The following is a 19,883-nucleotide window of genomic DNA, read 5'->3' on the forward strand; positions in this document are numbered from 1 at the left end:
GGTAATTAACCATATAGGGTATCTGTCTAACTGACCACATAATTTTTAGGACACCTTTTTTCCAATATACGTAGTCACCACGTTAGTCATATAGGCAATCATGGCATTCCCATTAGTCCATATATATACGAGGTATAAGATAAATATGTATAATAGGTTCTTGAATTTAACATCGAAGACATGAGCACCTTGATAGGCCGCTAGTTTATAGATACATAACATGTGGTAGTCGGTAAGATAAACTCTTTCCGATTTAATTCAATATTTTTATTTAGGTCTAATTTCTCAATAATATATAATACAACATGATTACATTTAGTTTAAAAAAAAATATAAAGAGTTTTTCTGTACAGAATTATAAGACTATAACATTTAAAACATTATATAAAGAGTCCATCTATTATGAAACATATATATAGAAGAACATTACTTACAGTATATAACATTTCTACGTCTATTGAGCTTGGGTTATTGCTAAAACTAATCCGAACTTCAGAGAAGGAGCTAAATATATTGTTGACCTATGTTCCGTCATCCGAAAATAAGAGTTGCCTCTCTTATGCAATAAATGTGGAAAGTTTTCTATAACACTATTGAGTATGTCATGTGTATGTGCGATCGTCTACCAGACTTAAGAGCGAAGCTTTGGGAGGACTTAATCAGTGTTAATCCGATTGTGTTCAGTGTGTATCTAGACAATCTAACGTCATCCACATTCACAGCAACTCTTTTGTCATGTTATACGGAATATGATCTGGATAATAATAACAGTATTTATTTTTCAAAAAGTTGTATTACACATGTTCAAAGAAATGTGCAGAGTTTTCTTTATAACAGTTAACTTTTCTTCAGAAGTATTATCAGTTCCTTTAAAGTAACATTCAACCGATTCAATCACTCTAATTAATATGCGACATTCAAATTATTCAATCACTCTAATGTTTTGATCAATATGAAAATATAATTATTGTAAAAACATTGTTTAATACATGACAAATCTTCGACAAGAAGGAAATAAAGTTAATATATATTACATGCTTTGGCACAGCTACGAATCATATTGTAATCTGTAAATAAAAACACTAACTTTTGTTTATCATCAAACACATAAAATCACCTTTAAACATGTGGTGCTTCGTCAACTATTTTGTTCTTTTAAAATTGTCATATAAAGGACACGATAAAATAACATGGGCTTCATCTTCTAAAATATCCATACAATTATCACAGACTCGATCTTTTAAACTTTATTTTTCAAATCTCCCCGTTTGATAGGCCGCTAGTCTATCGATAAATAACACGTGGAAGTCGGTAAGATAAACTCTTAACGATTGAATTGAATTCAATATTTTTATTTAAGTCTCATTTCGCCTTAATATATAATACAACATGATTACATTTAGTTTAAAAAATATATAGAGCTATCCTGTACAGAATTATAAGACCATAACATTTAAAACATATATATAGAAGAACATTACTTACAGTATATAACATTTCTACGTCTATTGAGCTTGGGTTATTGCTAAAACTAATCCTAACTTCAGAGAAGGAGCTAAATATATTGTTGACCTATGTTCCATCATCCGAAAATAAGAGTTGCCTCTCTTATGCAATAAATGTGGAAAGTTTTTCTATAACATTATTGAGTATGTCATGTGTATGTGCGATCGTCTACCAGACTTAAGAGCGAAGCTTTGGGAGGACTTAATAAGTGTTAATCCGATTGTGTTCAGTGTGTATCTAGACAATTTAACGTCGTCCACATTCACAGCAACACTTTTTTCATGTTATACGGAATATGATCTGGATAATGATAACAGTATTTATTTTTCAAAAAGTTGTATTACGCATGTTCAACGAATGTGCAGCGGTTTTTTTTATAACAGTTAACTAACTTTTCTTCAGAAGTATTATCATTTCCTTTAAAGTGACATTCAACCGATTCAATATTCGACATTCAAATCATTCAATTACTCTAATGTCTTGATCAATATGTAAATATTATTATTGTACAAACATTGTTTAATACATGACAAATCTTCGATAAGAAGGAAATAAAGTTAATATATATTACAGGCTTTGGCACAGCTACGAATCATATTATAATCTGTAAATAAAAACACTAATTTCTGTTTATCATCAAACACATAAAGTCATCTTTAAAAGTGTGTTGCTTTATCAAATATTTTTTTTTCGTTTAAAATTGTCATATAAAGGACACGATAAAATGATATGGGCTTCATCTTCTAAAATATCCATACAATTATCACAGACTCGATCTTTTAAACTTTATTTTCCAAATCTCCCCGTTTCGATTCTTAGTGGTGAACTACTACGATATACATAAAATTATATATGAGTCAGTAAATTCCGTATGGGGATTCGAGCTTCGGTCTCACCCCATTTGGAATTACTGGCCCCGTATATAGTGTATTATCTCACTTACACACCATGTAACTAATAATATAAGGCATCCACGAAATAAAAGATGAAGGTATAAAATAAATGGATAAAGACTTTGTAGCATGGTGAGCACTGATATTACTAGTATTTTATAATGTTATCAAACTTTGCAATTGACCTGTATTTAATTTTGGACGTTCGTTATGCGGAAAACAGAAATTGCGATGAGAATGGAAGTTTGTATACTATGCTAAGGAAAAGTGAATTAAACACCAAGTGCTATATCAAACAAATTATCGGCAATTCGAACAATTTTCCCTTCAACATGCTGCCTTGTATTTTTTCTATGTCATGGACAGGCCCAGAATCTCGACAATATTGGGCAATGCTGTCAATTAACAGTACATGAACTTCGCGCATGCTTGGTCATCTGCGTTGATTTATGAATAAAAGACTTCATGCAAATAATGCCATACAACCATACAACCGAGTTTTGTATATTTCCCACTTTATTGCATGTTCTTCACCAAATAATAGTGTTAAGACAAAATTGCAGAGAAAAAAGATAATGACATATTGGTTTTTGATACTGACTTTATCAACAAAATAAATATATAGAATAAAACATTACTATCATGTTCAAAGATTTTACATTACAATTTATTAAAGTCGGCATCTAAACAAATAGTAGACACTATAGTACCATATCATATTTAATATAGAACTTTTTCCAGTCTTCAACTAATTTCATTGGAGATCTGAATCCATGGGATGAAAATAAATGGTTCATTTTGTCTGGTTGATAACGTACACTAAATCTTGGTTCATGGATTAGAGTAATGTGTAACTTTTTACATGCAATACCCAGGTATAAGTCATCTATAAATATTTGCTACATAAATTTGAACTGACTCAACAGTTTATTTATTATATCAACGGTCAATACCAACGAGCCACCACCGGCGTATGGTGGCAAAATATCATCCTTAAAGTCAACTTTTGAAATAAACCATTTAGAATTAGCATTCCTATGAGGTTTGGCACCTTTCCAGACATATCCCAAGTACACACTGCGCTTTCCAGCAATAAACAATTTATGCAAATGATCCCAAATGTATTTGGTATTCACAATATAGTCATCATCTACAAAAAAGATATACTTTGCACCACTGCAATGGGTAGCAACCCATGTAAAACCCATTATTGTTTTTAATGTACTATTGTGGTAATCGTCTAGAAAGTTCTGTTGAATAATGTCATTATATGTGTCACTTTCCATTTGTATAAATTCTTTCATCAACGGTGAATACCCAAGGAGAAAAGCCAGTTTTATTCCTTGGTTAGACGTATTTCCCCAAGTATTTCGTATAGCTATTCGATGGGCGATATGGTTAACATCAGATTTTACCACAAATAACAAGAAAGGATCAAATTTAGCACCATTTGATTTACACACTTGAACAGGAACATGAAGGTATGGAAATGAATACTCGTAAATTTGAGTACTCTTTACAGTATTGTGTTTAACTGGAACTTTTGTTGTTTTGGTTTTAACTGGAACTTTTGTTGCTTTGGTTTTAACTGGAACTTTTGTTGTTTTGATTTTAACTGGAATTTTTACAGTATTGTATTTAACTGGAACTTTTGTTGTTTTGGTTTTAACTGGAACTTTTACAGTATTGTATTTAACTTGAATTTTTGTAGTTATATTTTTTAACAAAAAATGTGTAGTAGTAATGTTTATAACTTGAAATTTTGTAGTTTTGTTTTTAACTAAATCAAAAACTCTTGTAGTATTGTTTTCAACTATAAATTTTAAAGTATTGTTTTTAAAAACAACTGTTGTTTTATTGTTTTTAACTACTGAATCCGTAATTTTTGGTGACACCATATGAGAAACGGTGAACACTCTTGTATAAGGCTCCTTGTTCTCTGATGTCACAAGTGTTGGTTGCTGACTAGAATTGGAAGAAAGGTTTGCCAGACAGCAGACGATAAAGAGTACAGTTAGTGTCTTAAACATCGTTATTGAGAGTATACGAAGTTTCTTCCACATTTTTCCAGCGGGTATCCAAATTTAGTACTGCTAACTATTTACGTATGAAATCATTAAGTGTGGCATCTGAAATATAAAATTGAACTATTTATTTGGGTTTTGTAAATTGTAAATGTGCTTTTGTAGTTGGGTAACACTATCGTAAATTTGTAAATTGTAAATGTGCTTTTGTAATTGGATTGTGCTATTGTAAATTGTGTATTCTTGTCTTTCATTTTTGCTAATGAGTAATTTTGTCTATATGCATGATTGTACTTCTTTATTACATATTTATTTGTTTTTATAGTTATTAAGATTATTTCACAATGTTGACTGCTTTACCCCTATTTGTTATATTGTATCCTATCATGTGTGTTTGTTTTGTTCACACATTGTTATCAATATAAGGAATTTGATGCGATTGTAATTTGTGAGAGGTTCAGCTAGCTATATAACCAGTTTTAATCCCCCATGTTCAACATAAGGAAATGCGTGTACTTAGTCAGGAATATGACAATCAATATTCATTCGTTGAGTTTCCCTCGGAGTTCAGTATTTTAGTTTTATTTACTTTCACCACTATTGTCCAAAAGGCAACTCTACACAACTGTCAGACACACGGCCGGTTAAGAAAACTAAGTTTTCACCCATCTCACCAAAATACCTCTGCCAAGTCAGGAATATGAAAGTTGTATTTCACTCGTTCTGTTTGTTAGATTTTTTCACATTTAGAATTTACCCTAATTATGCTTCTGTTCGTTTTTCTTAAGTTATTTTTCTATCATTAACAAGAATCTTGGTCTAATATCAAAGTCACACTTACTTTAGAAAGATTGATATACGTAAATATATCAAATATAAACTGACTGTTTCTGTATTGAACCGTTATAGAATCGGGATTAGCTGTATTGGACCCGTTATAGATTCGAGAATAGCTGTATTGGATACGTTATAGATTCGAGATTAGCGGTTTGGACCCGTTATAGATTCAATATTAGCTGTATTGGACCCGTTATAGATTTGATAATAGCTATATTGACCCGTTATAGATTCAAGATTAGCTGTATTGGACCCGTTATAGATTCGAGATTTTATGGCAGTGTTAAATATAACACTGGAGCTTTTTATATTTCAGAAGGTAAAAGACCTTGTTTAAAAATGCATTGTATTGCATAGTTTCTGTTTTCCGTAGTTGGACCATTGTTCTTGACCTTCTGTTACTGTCAGACATGGTTTAACTGACCTCAACCTAATTTCATGAATTAGTAATTAAGGTTGAGTTTGCCATTTGATTAGCGACTTTCCCCCTTTTGAATTTTCCGTGGAGTTAAGTATTTTTGTGAGTTTACTTTTTATAGTTGTATAGTAAGTTCCGTTTCTCAGATACTGTAAAAAAATATATCAACTATATTTTATGAATCGTATGATTGTAAGGTTTAATTGAAAGTCTGGATAGTTTCATCTGATATTGACACTATTTAATACAGTTCATCAGTAAATGTTACGTTTTTGTGTTTTCGGTCTTGGGATTGGTTTTGGAAGGCGGCTTACTTATGTAGTAAGTTTTCGGTCTGCTTTATAAATAATAAGTGAACTATATTTGGTGATGGATAGCTTGGTAGATGTAAACATCTGTCTGACAGGTATATTTTGTCCGTGACCCTATTTTCATAATGTATTATTAAAAATCAAATTTCAGTAGTTAGAACGTCTTTAAAGACGTTTCAAGCACTATGTCAACTATATTTGGTGGTGTTTACAGTGTGTACATGTCTGTTTGCAAGGGTATATCTCACTTTAACTTCATGATTGTCGTGGTTCATTGATTATTGTTATGTTTCCCTGTTTCTTGGATACTATAAGCAAAACCTTAAATTATATTTGATGCATGCAATCAGGTGTTCAAGTCTGTCTGCTTATGTTCATCTAACCATGACCTACACCATATGTTACGGTAACAGAAGTATATGGAATGCCATTGGTGAGGACTGTTCGTATTCTTGCATCGTGTATTCATAGACATTGCTTTTCACAGTTCTTAAATTATTTCTATATCATTGTCATTTTTGAACTTTTAAGCTATTATTTTTTTGGAATTTTTAACTTACTTTTATTTATTGATTATTTAGGAATTTTGTTTAGCGAATATTTTATGAAGTTTTAACTTATTTTTATTGGTACGGATTCAATATCTCCTTAATTTTATCATGACCATTTTGTATAAATTATATTATATTGTTTCATCAATGCAAATTTTGTCTGTTTTAAACATGGCCTGTCATATTTTATTGTTAATACTAATATATGTGAATGGATATATATTACAAAGTGCTTAGGGTAATTTTAATATTACATAATGCTCTGTTATAAATACTGTATAATAATAATAATATTCAATAGAGGTTTAGCTTATAAATGGGGCTTTGATGTAAAACTATGTCGAAATCGGAAGCAATGTCCATTATGATAAAGTCAGTGTATGTGTAACTATTAATGATGTGTGACAGTTTTTGAATAAATCTTTTAGTTGTACAAGACCATGATTTTGTAATTCATGCGCCGAAAAAGGTGTATTATATGGTATTTGCCCTATATGATACATCATGTGTATTATATGGTATTTGCCCTATATGATACATCATGTGTATTATATGGTATTTGCCCTATATGATACATCATGTGTATTATAATGATATGCACCACATGCACTTACAACATATACATGTTAGGGATAGAGGCCTGTTAATTACGCGTTTATATTTTAACCCTTCTTGATAGATATATTTGCAATCAGCAGTTGTTTCTTAAGTGGCAAAATGGCATCTTTTTTTCAAAGGTGTAACACCAGAGTAATTAGATCTTGAACTTTCATACAACTGATTGGTAAACTAAGAACCACAGATCATTGTGTTCAAAATATGTTCGATATCCTATGGTCATTCTGGAAACAAGTCTCGGTTATTGTATAGAAAGGTATATACTATGAAAATTAGAGCGCGGGGCTTTGCTCCAAGCTCTTATTTTCATAGTATATACCTTTCTATACAATATCCAATTTAGCACATATTTACAACTTGAGTAATCCTGTAATTAGTCTATTGATATGTTTTGGCTGACTGGATGTAGCTCATGTACAAAGTTTTGTAAATCTACTCACTATAATATCATTGTAAAAATGGGATTTCAAAAGGCGCTTGACTTTAGAATGTAAAGAAGGTAGCTGCTGTAAGTATGGTTATTGGTTATAAAGCGTTGTTTTACTATACATGTACTTATTTACATGGAAAGATGACAAAATGAATTGACCAAGAGCAGACAATTCTAAAATTGCAGTGACAGCTTTACATTCTTGAAAACATTTCTTAATTTCACATAAAACCTAAAACTATCTTGAAAATGCGTTTGAATGAGTACAAACAGTTGGACCCCCCTTCCACATCTTTGGATGAAACACCTTTTAAAAATGGCTGGATCTACCCCTGGTATGTACCCATAGGTAGTCTAGTGAATAGTTTATATGCATGAAATATTTGTCACTAGACATTAGGCAACCAATTATCGACCAATTTATGACTAAATATATCAAATTGCTTTATTAATAATTTCCATTCAAAAGATTCACGGTTGACTCTTTTTGTGTACAAATTAATTGCATGGAAGATAAAGGATTACAAATTTTAGATTGAGTTGTACTTTAATCAAGGTATAAAGCACCATAATTATTACTCTTTATTTTAATGAAAGAAACTTTTTTAATTGTCAAAACAAAATTTAGATAAAAAAAAAATGATTAATAGGATGTTAAAAATCTGTTTGAAAACTAATTACAAACTATTTAGTTAATTTGGAACACAGAATTTAATATTTCAAAATAGCCAGTAGCAATTTTTGTTCTAATATCTTGATTACAATACAATGAAATCTTACCCTTGTGTTCATTCATGCGTAGTTACTTAGTACACGGACAAAGTATGTACTATGAAAATTAGAAGGCAAATTCAAGCAATTTGATTGGACGAGAAGTTGTAAGTATGTGCTAATTATTTAATCATTATCGTTAGAACATACTCACCTCTCCTCGTCCAATCAAAAGTGTCGATTTGAGACACTAATTTTCATAGTACATGGTCAAACCATGTTCTATATTTCGTCACGCACAATTAACTTTGTATTGTACACAAGTATCTGCTAAATGTGAATACTTTTTAAGGATCAATAGGTAATTACAAACAAGCAGGTCAAATTCTGGTTCTACTTTAAAAAAAGTATGTCCATGCAATTATTTCACCCTTAAGCCATTCAAACAATTAAAATTTACCAACAGAAACAATAATTATTTCTCTATATACGCTTCCATTTTTCATTTAAATGGATACAAGTACTTTTCATTTACAACCTGAAATCATTTATTTCATTAAAATTTTAATTTGACACTCTATGAAAATTTGAATTTTTCACCGAAAAGATTAGTGGAGATGCTTGAAATCATAAGAAATTGAAGGAATCTTCAATGAGTAAATCTATAAGTTTTAAATATACAATCATAATAATAGTATAACTTCAATCATCTATTTATTGAGGATTTCCAATAAAGAACATGAGTCTCACAAACACATAGTTTTAAAAGATTAAAGGTAACAATTTGAAAGTTAATTGTATTTTACATGTCAAATGACATAACCTTGCCATCGAAAGAGACAACTTTCAAACGCTTTACGCTCTTGGGTACATGAATGATCAATTCGTTTTCATCATTGTTGGACTGCACTTTTTGGTCCGTCGGGCGCGAACAAGATACATTGCTAATTGTCGGTATATTTTCCTTGTCATCAGATACAGTTGGGCGAGGGGGTTGTAATGCGTTACTTATATTTCTGCTCATTTCTGTGCTCTGTCTTTTGTATGTCTCTACTGCGTTACTACGATGACCACTGCGTGATTTTACGGCCGAATCATCAAAACCACTATTGTATAGGGTTGTCACACACGAAACCTTTCCTGAATGGTTTGAAATATTGCGGTTTGAACAGTCTATTCCTGCTTTATCAAACATAAGTTTAATGTATGTAGACAGTTTATTGACGCCAATGACTTGGGCAGAAAATTTAGTTCCCTCGTTTTTCAAACTCATTTTCCCGATTGGCCTTCTGTAAAATGGCCCTTCACTCGGAACATATTTCAAATATGTGCTAAACAGTTTAACAATGTCTCTTGGGTTTGAAGTATCTTCCCAGTGGGTTATTTGCTTTGGTTCAATTTTGCGGTGGTTGATTCCCCCTTGCACATTTTTGGATACCCTCCCGAAAAATTTCAAACAGCGTTTGTTTTGCGTATAATCAATAAGAATTTTGTACTGTGAGACATCTAAATCTCTGTGCTCATCCATTCCTCGGAAACCGAACAGTTTACAATTGTAATAAAACACTGCAAAACTTAGACCCTCAGATGTCGTCATGCTAAAAATTCCTTTCTCCCATAAGATCTTTTCATCATCAATAGATACGGGGTCTGCCCTCTTCTTATGAATTCCTACCAAAAATTAAAAAAAAGATATCAGAAAAATAAAGAAAACTTGATTTGAAATCCTTTTGTGAAAAGGGGGGTGTATTAAGGTTTCCCCAAATACCAATGGGATATCAAACAAATACAGTTTTGAAAATTTTAAGAAAAATAGAAATCATCATTAAATATATAAATTCGGCAAACATCAAGTGTACATTGTTACTTAGATAAAGAGTTGTCTCATTGTCCCTCAAACCACATCTTCTCATACCTATAAGAGTAAATGTTTTTGAAAAACTATAATTACGATATATGAATAAAACAAGCATGCACTCTCAACAAGATAGTATGTCACTGCTTTTTCTCTCAATTTTGTTTTAAAAATTGGATCGCATCTTGAATGTGCTTGTAATACTTCTCACTGGAAGTTTGGCGACATTATTGATTTTTGATGTCATAGCGTAGAATTTGTCTTTATCTTTTTCATTTATAATACATTTTTTTTAAATTGACTTACCAATACCATCATGTGTTAATTCTTTCATTCTTGCATCTAATGCCTTCTGAAACGTCGAAAACGTGGAGGTATTTTTTGGCAAAAAAAATATTTCAGGACGACCATTCTCTCTTAGGTAACGCTGTAGTCCATTTGTCAAGTTCATGAGTGTATTAGGTGGATATGGCGACCCATCCTCGCGCCTGCATTCCATTATAAACCTAGACATCCAAAAGTCAATCTGCGGTAAATCTGCAGATTGTATCTCAACCGGAACACATGTATAGTGTTCAGTAGCAGTTATAGGATTACAGTTTCTATTTTCAGCCCATGTTTGCCAAACATTTACACTCCAGTTTGTAGAACTTTTAGTTTTTGCTGGTATTCTGTCACTTATGCGCTTTTCAAACTCTGTGGTTGAAACTGGATTTGAAAATCTATTGTTATTGTCACTAAAAACCAACTGTTGAGTTTGAATTAAATCCAAATCTTCTAGTTCCCATTCGGTATCGTGTTTTGAAATTATTTGAAAATCAGGCAAATCCATACTTTCTAACTCAGCCACTTTTACTTGTTTACAACTCGCATATCAAACTGTGTTTAAACACACAAACATTTTTGTGATTACAACTAACCACCATTTTTGTTCTCTTTATTTTACTAGAATTGTTTAGTTGGATTATATAAATATTGTTCACTCAATTCTTGACCATAGCTATAACATAATGCTTTTGATAAATCATTAAGATGATTGCAAAGAAAGGCTAGCTTGATTACGATGATTGATTTTAATCATTGCTTGATTACTATGATTGTTTTTAATCATTTAGATGATTGCAAAGAAAGGATAGCTTGATAACAATGATTGATTTTAATCATTTAAATCATAGCTTGATTACTATGATTGTTTTAAATCATTTGAATGACTATAGTTTGATTAAAATGATTGATTTTAATCATTTCAATACTTTGTAATGTACTATAATTATTTTTAGTTATTTGATTGATTGCATCGTCAATTACCAGCTAGGTATCAGTGTAGTAAACTTTTTTTCATTCTTATATGCACTTTTGAAAGGACAATTTTTACTCTTTTGAGAGAATGTCAAAATAAATTGCAAAGTTAATATTCTAAAATGTTCATACATTTTTTTTATATTTTCACAACAAAATGCTACATTAATTCATCTTGTAAATACATTAATTCATTTTGTAAATCAGTGACTTGCCTAAAGCTTTTACACTAATGACATTAAACTTATATTGATAGAAGAAGTCTAATTGTATTACTTGGAGAGGTGAATATGTTCTAAATTGGTCAGACAATACTTGCTCATGTTTTATGAACATTTAAAGCCCTCGGCTTCGCCTTGGGCTTTAAATGTTCATAAAACATGAGCAAGTATGGTCTAACCTATAAGTAAAAAATAATTAAACATGTTCGAGTTAATTGAATTCTTCAGAGTGTCACATTTACAAAAAAATCAGTGTCCAACGGCATATCTCCAGAATAACTACATAGTGGTTAAACAATTTGAGTACTACCACGAATGAATACGTAACAAATACAGAACAAAATACTATCCTGGATGAAAAATACCAGAAACAAATACTGTGAAAGTACTTTTATTCGTGGGGTACCAATTTTCGTGGTTTCGTGGATGACTTTATCCACGAATTTGAGTGTCCAACGAAATAATACAACCATTATCCAAATCACGACATAGAAAGATCCCCATCGGTAGGTTTGACTACTGATATGATCTAGAGAATATATTGAATAACGCCAAATCTGATAATTCTTTAATAGCAGTCTCAGAACTACAACTGCATGCAGGATTATACCCATTTAATCTTTAACAACCTAAACTGTACAACTTTTGATATTTGAAACCTCATAAAAAATAATTTTGATCGATGAAAGTCAGATTTCCGATTTTGATATGCTAGTATGATAAAGTGTTCATTTTATATCCTCATAGTTCTCGTAATTATGGGAAATATTAATTTCATGCTGGGCTTGATAATAATTATTTGACAATTCAAGATACGTTTTAAGCATTTGTTAATGTTACTGTTTTCCAAAGGTGGCATGTTTATGGCCTAATTAACACCTTTGATGGTCTTTACTCTGTTGATCACTTCATCATGGCTTAATCGGTGTTATTACTACGATTTACACGGGTCAATGTTCACTTTACAATTTCCTTCAATCCAGACTATGTGTAACCTTCGTTTCTAAATGCTTAAATTTTCATTTTTTTATTTTAGAAAACTAAAATCCACGAATTTAAAAACCCACGAACATGTAAACATTGCTCAAACCACGAAAATTGATACCCACGAATTAAAGTACTTTCACAGTATTTACTTTCCTATGTTGCAATCTACAGTGTTAACAATGATCCTCAATGCTCTTAAAAACTTTGTACTTGTTTGGCTTTATAAATATTTTGATATGAGCGTAACTGATGAGTCTTATGTAGACGATACGCGCGTCTGGCGTACTCAATTATAATCCTGGTACCATTGATAACTATTAACAATAAGGTGTTTTACATACAATTTAAAGAATCAGTAAATATACCGTAAAGTTAAGACCATATTAAGACACATAAATTGGTGTTAGAACAATTCTTTCTGATGAGTCTTTTGTAGACGAAACGTGCGTCTGGCGTATACTAGTATACAAAAAAAATCCTGGTATTTCTGATGAGTTTATTTTCCTATGATATATATTTTACTGCGACAAATTTTATAAGCCCACTTATAACAAGAAAAAGAATAGTTTAAGGAACACGGAAGGGGCAATATATATATATATATAAGAAACACAGAAAATAAAATAATGAAGGTATGAAAAATTAAATCAAAGCATACAGACTTTACAGCATGTTGAATGCTAATATTGATTTATATTGTGATTTGTCTTTAAAATTGAAATACTTTTCTCATTCGATAATCAGTATGCCGAAACCAGAAATTGCAATGAGATGAAAAATGATTAAATCTCCAGGTTCAATAAATTATCGGCAATACGCTCATTTTCTCTGTTCAACACACTGTTTTATATTTTTGTATATCATGGACAGCCCTTCATACTCGACAACAATGGGCAAGTAGCAGTCTAGAACGTCACGCATTCATGTCCTCCCAAGGAAAACTTACCAATAAAAGGTTTTAAATGTTACTAACTATTTCATTTTTTTCACCAAAACATATTGTTAAGACAAAATTGCAGATATAAAGGATAATTATAAAGGAGTAGGTCCAGTAAGACCCCTTTTTGGCCCCAAAATATAGTAGTTTTACAAAATTGTTAAAATGTAAACGTTTAGTTATTTATTGGAAGTAGAATGCTTCTGCTACATAAATATAGCCTGTTTTTGACAATACAATGCACATATATCGGGTGCTAGCATCATTAAGTCATGCTAAATTACTGAAATCTTAACAATTCTAGCATTTTAGTCAAATTTAAGACGGTTTCCGTCTGAAATGAAAGTGGCCGCATTTGTGTTCATTCTTAATATTAAAATGTAAGTGGTAGTTGCTGATATTACATAACATATGTAAAGATTGAGGATGAACACGAATGCGGCCATATCAATGATGTTTCAAAGTGCTGACTACTGGGCTTGTGATACCCTCTGGGAATAAAAACTGATCCAGCAGTGGCATACTATATAGGTTAAAAACATCAATATAATGTGCAAATATTTTACATAACATTTTATTAAAGTCAGCATCCAAACAGATAGTTGACACTATATTAACATATCATATTTAATTTGGAACTTTTTCCAATCTTCAACTAATTTCATTGGAGATCTGAATCCATGTGATGAAAATAAATGGTCCATTTTATCTGGTCGATAACGTACACTAAATCTTGATTCATGAATTAGAGAAATGTTTAAATTTCTACATGCAATACCCAGGTATACGTCATCTATAAACATTGGCTTTATAACTTTGAACTGAGTCATTAGTTTATTAATGATATCAACGGTCAGTACTAAGGAACCACCACTGGCGTATGGTGGCCAAACATTATCCTTAAAATCATCTCGTGAGATGTACCATTTTGATTTAGTATTCCTTTTAGGTCTTGCACCTTTCCAGACGAATCCCAAGAACAAACTGCGCTTTTCAGCAACATACAAACTTTGCAAATGATCCCAAATGTATTTGGTATTGACAATGTAGTCGTCATCTACAAAGAAGATATACTTTGCACCGCTGCAATGGGAGGCAACCCATTTAAATCCCATTATTGTTTTTATAGTATTATTATGGTAATTGTCTATAAAATTCAGTTGAATAATGTCTTTATACATGTTACTTTCTTTCTGTATAAATGGTTTCATCACTGGTAAATATCCAAGGAGAAAAACCAGTTTTATGCCTGGATTTGAAAAAGCTCCCCAAGTATTTCGTATAGCCATTCGGTTGGCCATGTTGTAAACATCAGATTTGACCACAAATAACAAGAAGGGATCAGATGTATTACCATTTGATGAACACACTTGAACTGGAACATGAAGGTAAGAAAATAAATATTCGTAAATTTGAGTACTGTTTGTGGTATTGTTTGTAGCTACAACTGTTGTAGTATTGTTTTTAACATGAAGTTTGGCAGAATTGTTTTTTGATAGAACTTTCATAGTATTGTTTTTTACAACTGACTCAGTATAATTTAGTGACACTACCTGATAAACCATTGAATCAACAGTACTATTAGCAGTGTACACTCTCGCATTAGTTTTTTTGTCTATTGATGTTTCAGGTTTTGATTGTTGACCAAAATTAAGAACGAGGTTCGCAAGTATGAAGATGAGAAAAAGTATAGGTACAGTCATAAATAGCGCCTTTAAAAGTATACGAAAGTTCTTCCACATGTTTTCGAGCAGGTTTCCCAATTAGGCGTCGTTTAACTAATCACTAATACAATCCAACGAGTTGGCACCTGGAATATATAATGACACTGTTATAAATATTTGCCCGACTGAATATGACAAAATTTCCGGATTTGTCAAAGAATTGTTCTTATGTTTGTTGAAACACCACTGTCTCTAATGAGTGAACGGTTTTTACAGGTCATAAACATGTTTAACTCTACCACATTCTGTATGTGCCTGTCCCGTGTCAGAACCCTGTAGCTCAGTGGTTGTCGTTTGATCAAGTATGTCATACTTACCTTTTGTAAACTGTCTTGTTATTAATGTGCCATTATTTCTCAATATCAGTATGGGTTTTTTTCATTGTTGAAAGGTATACGTTTGCGTATAATTGCTAACATCTACTTATTGTGAACTTAAATTGACTCATTGATAATTATATCACATCTCCTTATTCTTATATTGATAATGTATAAACAATAAAAGCTTATATCATTTAAGACTTAATTTAACAAACCTACATCTACTGTGATAAAAGTCGTTATTAGATATAAAAAGATGTAGTTTGATTGCAAATTAGACAACTCTTCATCCAAGGCATAATTTGGAAAAGTAAACAATTATAGGTCAAAGTACGGCCTTCAACACGGAGCATTGGCTAACACCGAATAGTAAGCTATCTATAAAGGACCTTACAATTGATAAGGGCAAAACCAACAGTCGTCTTTATAAAAAAAAAACGAGAAACACTTATGAACCATCTCAACTAACGACTTATGTCAAAAAAAGAACATTCGATGTTGGGATGCTTTTAAAACTTATAAACATAAGAGAAGAATTTCAAATATAACTTCAATACAGATTCTGAGCTGTAAGAAACCTTTTGAAGAGAACAAAAATATTAACGACAAAAAAAAAGGCAAACATAAGATCTTCATAAAGAGAAAGATAACAGCTAGCACAAGAATCAAACATTGCCTGTAGCAAAGGAGATATAAAATCTGTACTAGAAAATTTACCGTTAGAAAATCCGATCCAGTAAAAGATACAAATGACAATGTAATTACAAAAATTGAAAAACAATAAACGATGGAAAGAACAATTTGAAGAACTGAATAGATCCCCTCACACAGACCACCTTGCAAAGTATGAAGACAACTTTTGAATATCAAGATAGGAGATATAATTAAAACAGATGTAAATGCAGCAGTAAAACATCTAAACAATGAAAAGCAGTAGGGATTGACAATAAAACCCAAGACGCTATTAAGCCATCGGATATCAACTGTATTGATAAACTTCAACAACAAAAACTACTTTACAAAATCCACAAACTAAATTTCGAAAATGATACTGTAACCTGTTATTTTTTTTCACTCCTAATATCTATCTGATAGTTGACAATGAAATATTAAAGGGTACTATTTTTTATGAATTTCGTATTTAGAGTTGTAGTAGAAATGAAAAAGAAAAATAATGTATTGATAATAATAATGTATTAATGATAGATAATGTATTAATGATAAATAATGTATTAATGATAAATAATGTATAAATAACAAATACGAATAAACAAAATAATAGAGTTATAAATCTCCGGATAAAATATATGTCAAAATTTACCAAGAATAGGAACTTTTCATTTTAATGTAACTTGCAATACATTTTTTATCATAAAATAATCGCTTTAATCTTTCAAAGGATCTGACATATGTGCAACCACTTGCATTTCAGACACAACGTATTTTAGTTACCGATACATCTTATAAAGAATTAATGAAGAGCATATATTTTTCGATACAGCTAAACTAGTTTTCTTCAAGTTTAAATTGTAGTTCTGTAGTAACATGAAACCAGTATGAGCTTTTTGGGGACCAGTAAGTGGTTGAGAGGTTCTTAGTTATTTAAGAAGACCTCATATTAAGCTGAAATTAAGTAAACATTTCTTTACATTGATAAGAGAACTTTCCGAGTTAAAGTATGTCAGTATGCGTATATGTCAGATAGATTGAATAACAAATCATAATTATGCAAATGTCGTGAATTGTTTAAATTTTCTGAAAAGCACAAAAAGTTAAATTGATTATTCAAGAGAAATATTTTTACTCAATGATACACGAAAAAAGGACAAACTGCCAACTTAGAGACATATTCTAGTGCATGAATCATCATTTTGTTTTAGAATATTAGTTATATGCCATCTACAGAATCGTGTAATACTGCTTACATAATCTGAAAAGTCTTAAAGGAATGCAAGATGAAATGAATCAACTTTGTTATTTTTTTTCATGATTTGGTACTTATACTATTCCTTTAAGTCAGATTAAATAGTATTGAGTTGGCAATCTAATAATTACTCCTGATTTACCATGTTTACTTCAGTTTTGATTTGAAACATAATATATTTGGTTATTGATCACTCTTACGTAATGGTGTAAAATCAAAATAAGATGAAATCTGTAAGCTGGGGTAGGGGTATCATCTTTTACCTATTTTGGGGTAAACTAAGTGCAGACTGATATTATTTATTGTAAAATGTTTCGAGTACGAATAATATGCATCAATGTACATTTACAAATAAGGTTAAATCATACACAATGCGCCCCGCCAAACAAGGTCATATGGATTAACAATAAAGTCTTCGATTATCTTTTATCTTTTTTATCCATAAATTGTTCTACTAGAATAAATATATCTCTATTATACAGACCTTTCAATGTCATTTCCGGGTGTTCACACAAATTAATCACCTGTAACGCTATGTAGTTAGTATGTTGATGTAGTGCTGGATACGATAGCAATATGTATATTATTATGACGTGGAAGCTTTGGTTTCAATTTTACCTTTGGAATTTAGAATTCAGTTTAGCTTTTAATATTTAGACATGAGTTAAAGTTACTAGTAGTCTTGTAAACAAATAACCTGTAAGAGACTTTTTAAACTCCGAGTCTTGATTAACAAACACTGTTTCAAAATGGAAACACGAGTTTCATAATTTGAATACAGCACACATATGTATAAATTTGACATAATTGTGGTACAACATCTAATAATGTAGTTATTAACAAACCTGTATATTCAAATAATTCGTCCATCATTGAGAAATCGCCTCGTTAACTCAGAGAAATCCAGAAATATGATATAAATGTCAAGGTCCAAATCACTTTAAGTCTAACGATCGACGTGAATTTGAAAATCACCTAACCGTGCAGTTTATGTTTGTCAATAATTACATACACCTACAGTCGGTATAGGTGTGGTTGAGAAACTTTCTATTTGACTGAACTTAAACATCAGTAGTCATAGGGTAACATATTTTGATTTTGGTTACCAAAGATATGTAAATGTCTCCATACCTGATCAATTCAAATATATAATAAAAACAAAATTTCATATGCTACTTAGGTAGAATATTTTAATCTTAATTTTTAATGTGTATTTGAAATTTCGGATTTATTGATATGTGTATACCTTGGGTATAAATACTTGCCAACCTTTTTTTAAAGGTGATAAAGGTTGTTGTAAAAAAACAAATAGATTATCTTCTTTACATATTTCGTCCTCGGGCTAATAATTAAAAAAAAACAGTGAAAAATATATATCTTTTCTATGAATGGTACATTTTGAATTAGCCAAAAAAAAAACATTTTACGTAAGCGACACTATAACCTTCCTTATCTATACGAATTCGGTAACCCTATTATAAAAAGTTAAATGATAAAAATACCGTGGAAACACAAAACGGAGAGTCCCTTATCAAATGACAACATCAAAAACCAAAACACATCAAGCACATAATTATCATGATTATACTTTATCATTTCAAAACACTATTTTTACCAAATCAATTGTTCAAGTTTTACAAAATATCTATGCATTGTTAACTGAATTGTTTTTGTACTTTTTAGACAAAATTAATTAAAAATTGCAGTACACATATGCATCTTATGAAATTCAAATAAAGGCAACAGAAGCATACCTGAGTTCAAAGGTCATAAATCAATTGAGATAAAACAGGTTACACACTCAAAAATTTAAACAGAGGGAATAAGCTTTCAAACAAAGTATAAACGATTTGGATGGATTGCCTTTTTCTCGCATATACACAACTAGTTAGGAAATACAGCCGGATAAAAAATGTCTTAAGCTATTGGTGTGGATATATTTAAAAGAAGACCGGACATGTATTATTATATAGATTATGAGTTTTATATGGTGGCTCAAACATTTTCAAACCCAGTGAGAGATTACCTTAGTTGAATTTGGAAAAACCGTTTAGAGTTATGGATTCTCAATGCTCTTTGATTTAATTAAAAACTAATTGACCCCAATAAAGGAGATGGTAAACAAATCTATATACTGAGTAAAAGTAGTAAAAAACAAGGTCTAACAAACAAAAAACAATTGTTTTACGAAGTATTTATAAGATGTAATTCTTGCCTTATTCAATAATTTTGTATATGTTCTTCTATGTCTCTATACAGTAATTCGAGCTCCAATTTACAAGAAGACGTGAAAACATCTAAAATATCATATGGGTCC

At 30.9% G+C, this 19,883-nt stretch overlaps 3 protein-coding genes across 3 annotated transcripts; all 3 read right to left on the reverse strand.

Annotated features, from left to right (window-relative positions):
* Positions 1–2,982: 2,982 nt before the first annotated feature.
* LOC134721013 (beta-1,3-galactosyltransferase 1-like) lies at positions 2,983–4,556 on the reverse strand. The gene has a single exon (XM_063583664.1). The coding sequence runs from the start codon at positions 4,460–4,462 to the stop codon at positions 3,299–3,301; it is 1,164 nt and encodes a 387-aa protein (XP_063439734.1). The 5' UTR covers positions 4,463–4,556; the 3' UTR covers positions 2,983–3,298.
* A 4,545-nt stretch (positions 4,557–9,101) lies between these two features.
* Positions 9,102–10,986, reverse strand: LOC134722460 (uncharacterized). The gene is made up of 2 exons (XM_063586081.1): positions 10,461–10,986; positions 9,102–9,970 (listed from the first exon to the last, which is right to left on the reverse strand). The coding sequence occupies exons 1-2, from the start codon at positions 10,984–10,986 to the stop codon at positions 9,102–9,104; spliced, it is 1,395 nt and encodes a 464-aa protein (XP_063442151.1).
* A 3,171-nt stretch (positions 10,987–14,157) lies between these two features.
* On the reverse strand, positions 14,158–18,525 carry LOC134723287 (beta-1,3-galactosyltransferase brn-like). The gene is made up of 2 exons (XM_063586907.1): positions 18,412–18,525; positions 14,158–15,408 (listed from the first exon to the last, which is right to left on the reverse strand). Exon 2 carries the CDS (start codon positions 15,338–15,340, stop codon positions 14,207–14,209), a length of 1,134 nt encoding a protein of 377 aa, XP_063442977.1. The 5' UTR covers positions 15,341–15,408; positions 18,412–18,525; the 3' UTR covers positions 14,158–14,206.
* Positions 18,526–19,883: the final 1,358 nt, after the last annotated feature.

Source organism: Mytilus trossulus, chromosome 6 (assembly GCF_036588685.1).
Source record: "Mytilus trossulus isolate FHL-02 chromosome 6, PNRI_Mtr1.1.1.hap1, whole genome shotgun sequence".
NCBI classification, from domain to species: Eukaryota; Metazoa; Mollusca; class Bivalvia; order Mytilida; family Mytilidae; genus Mytilus; species Mytilus trossulus.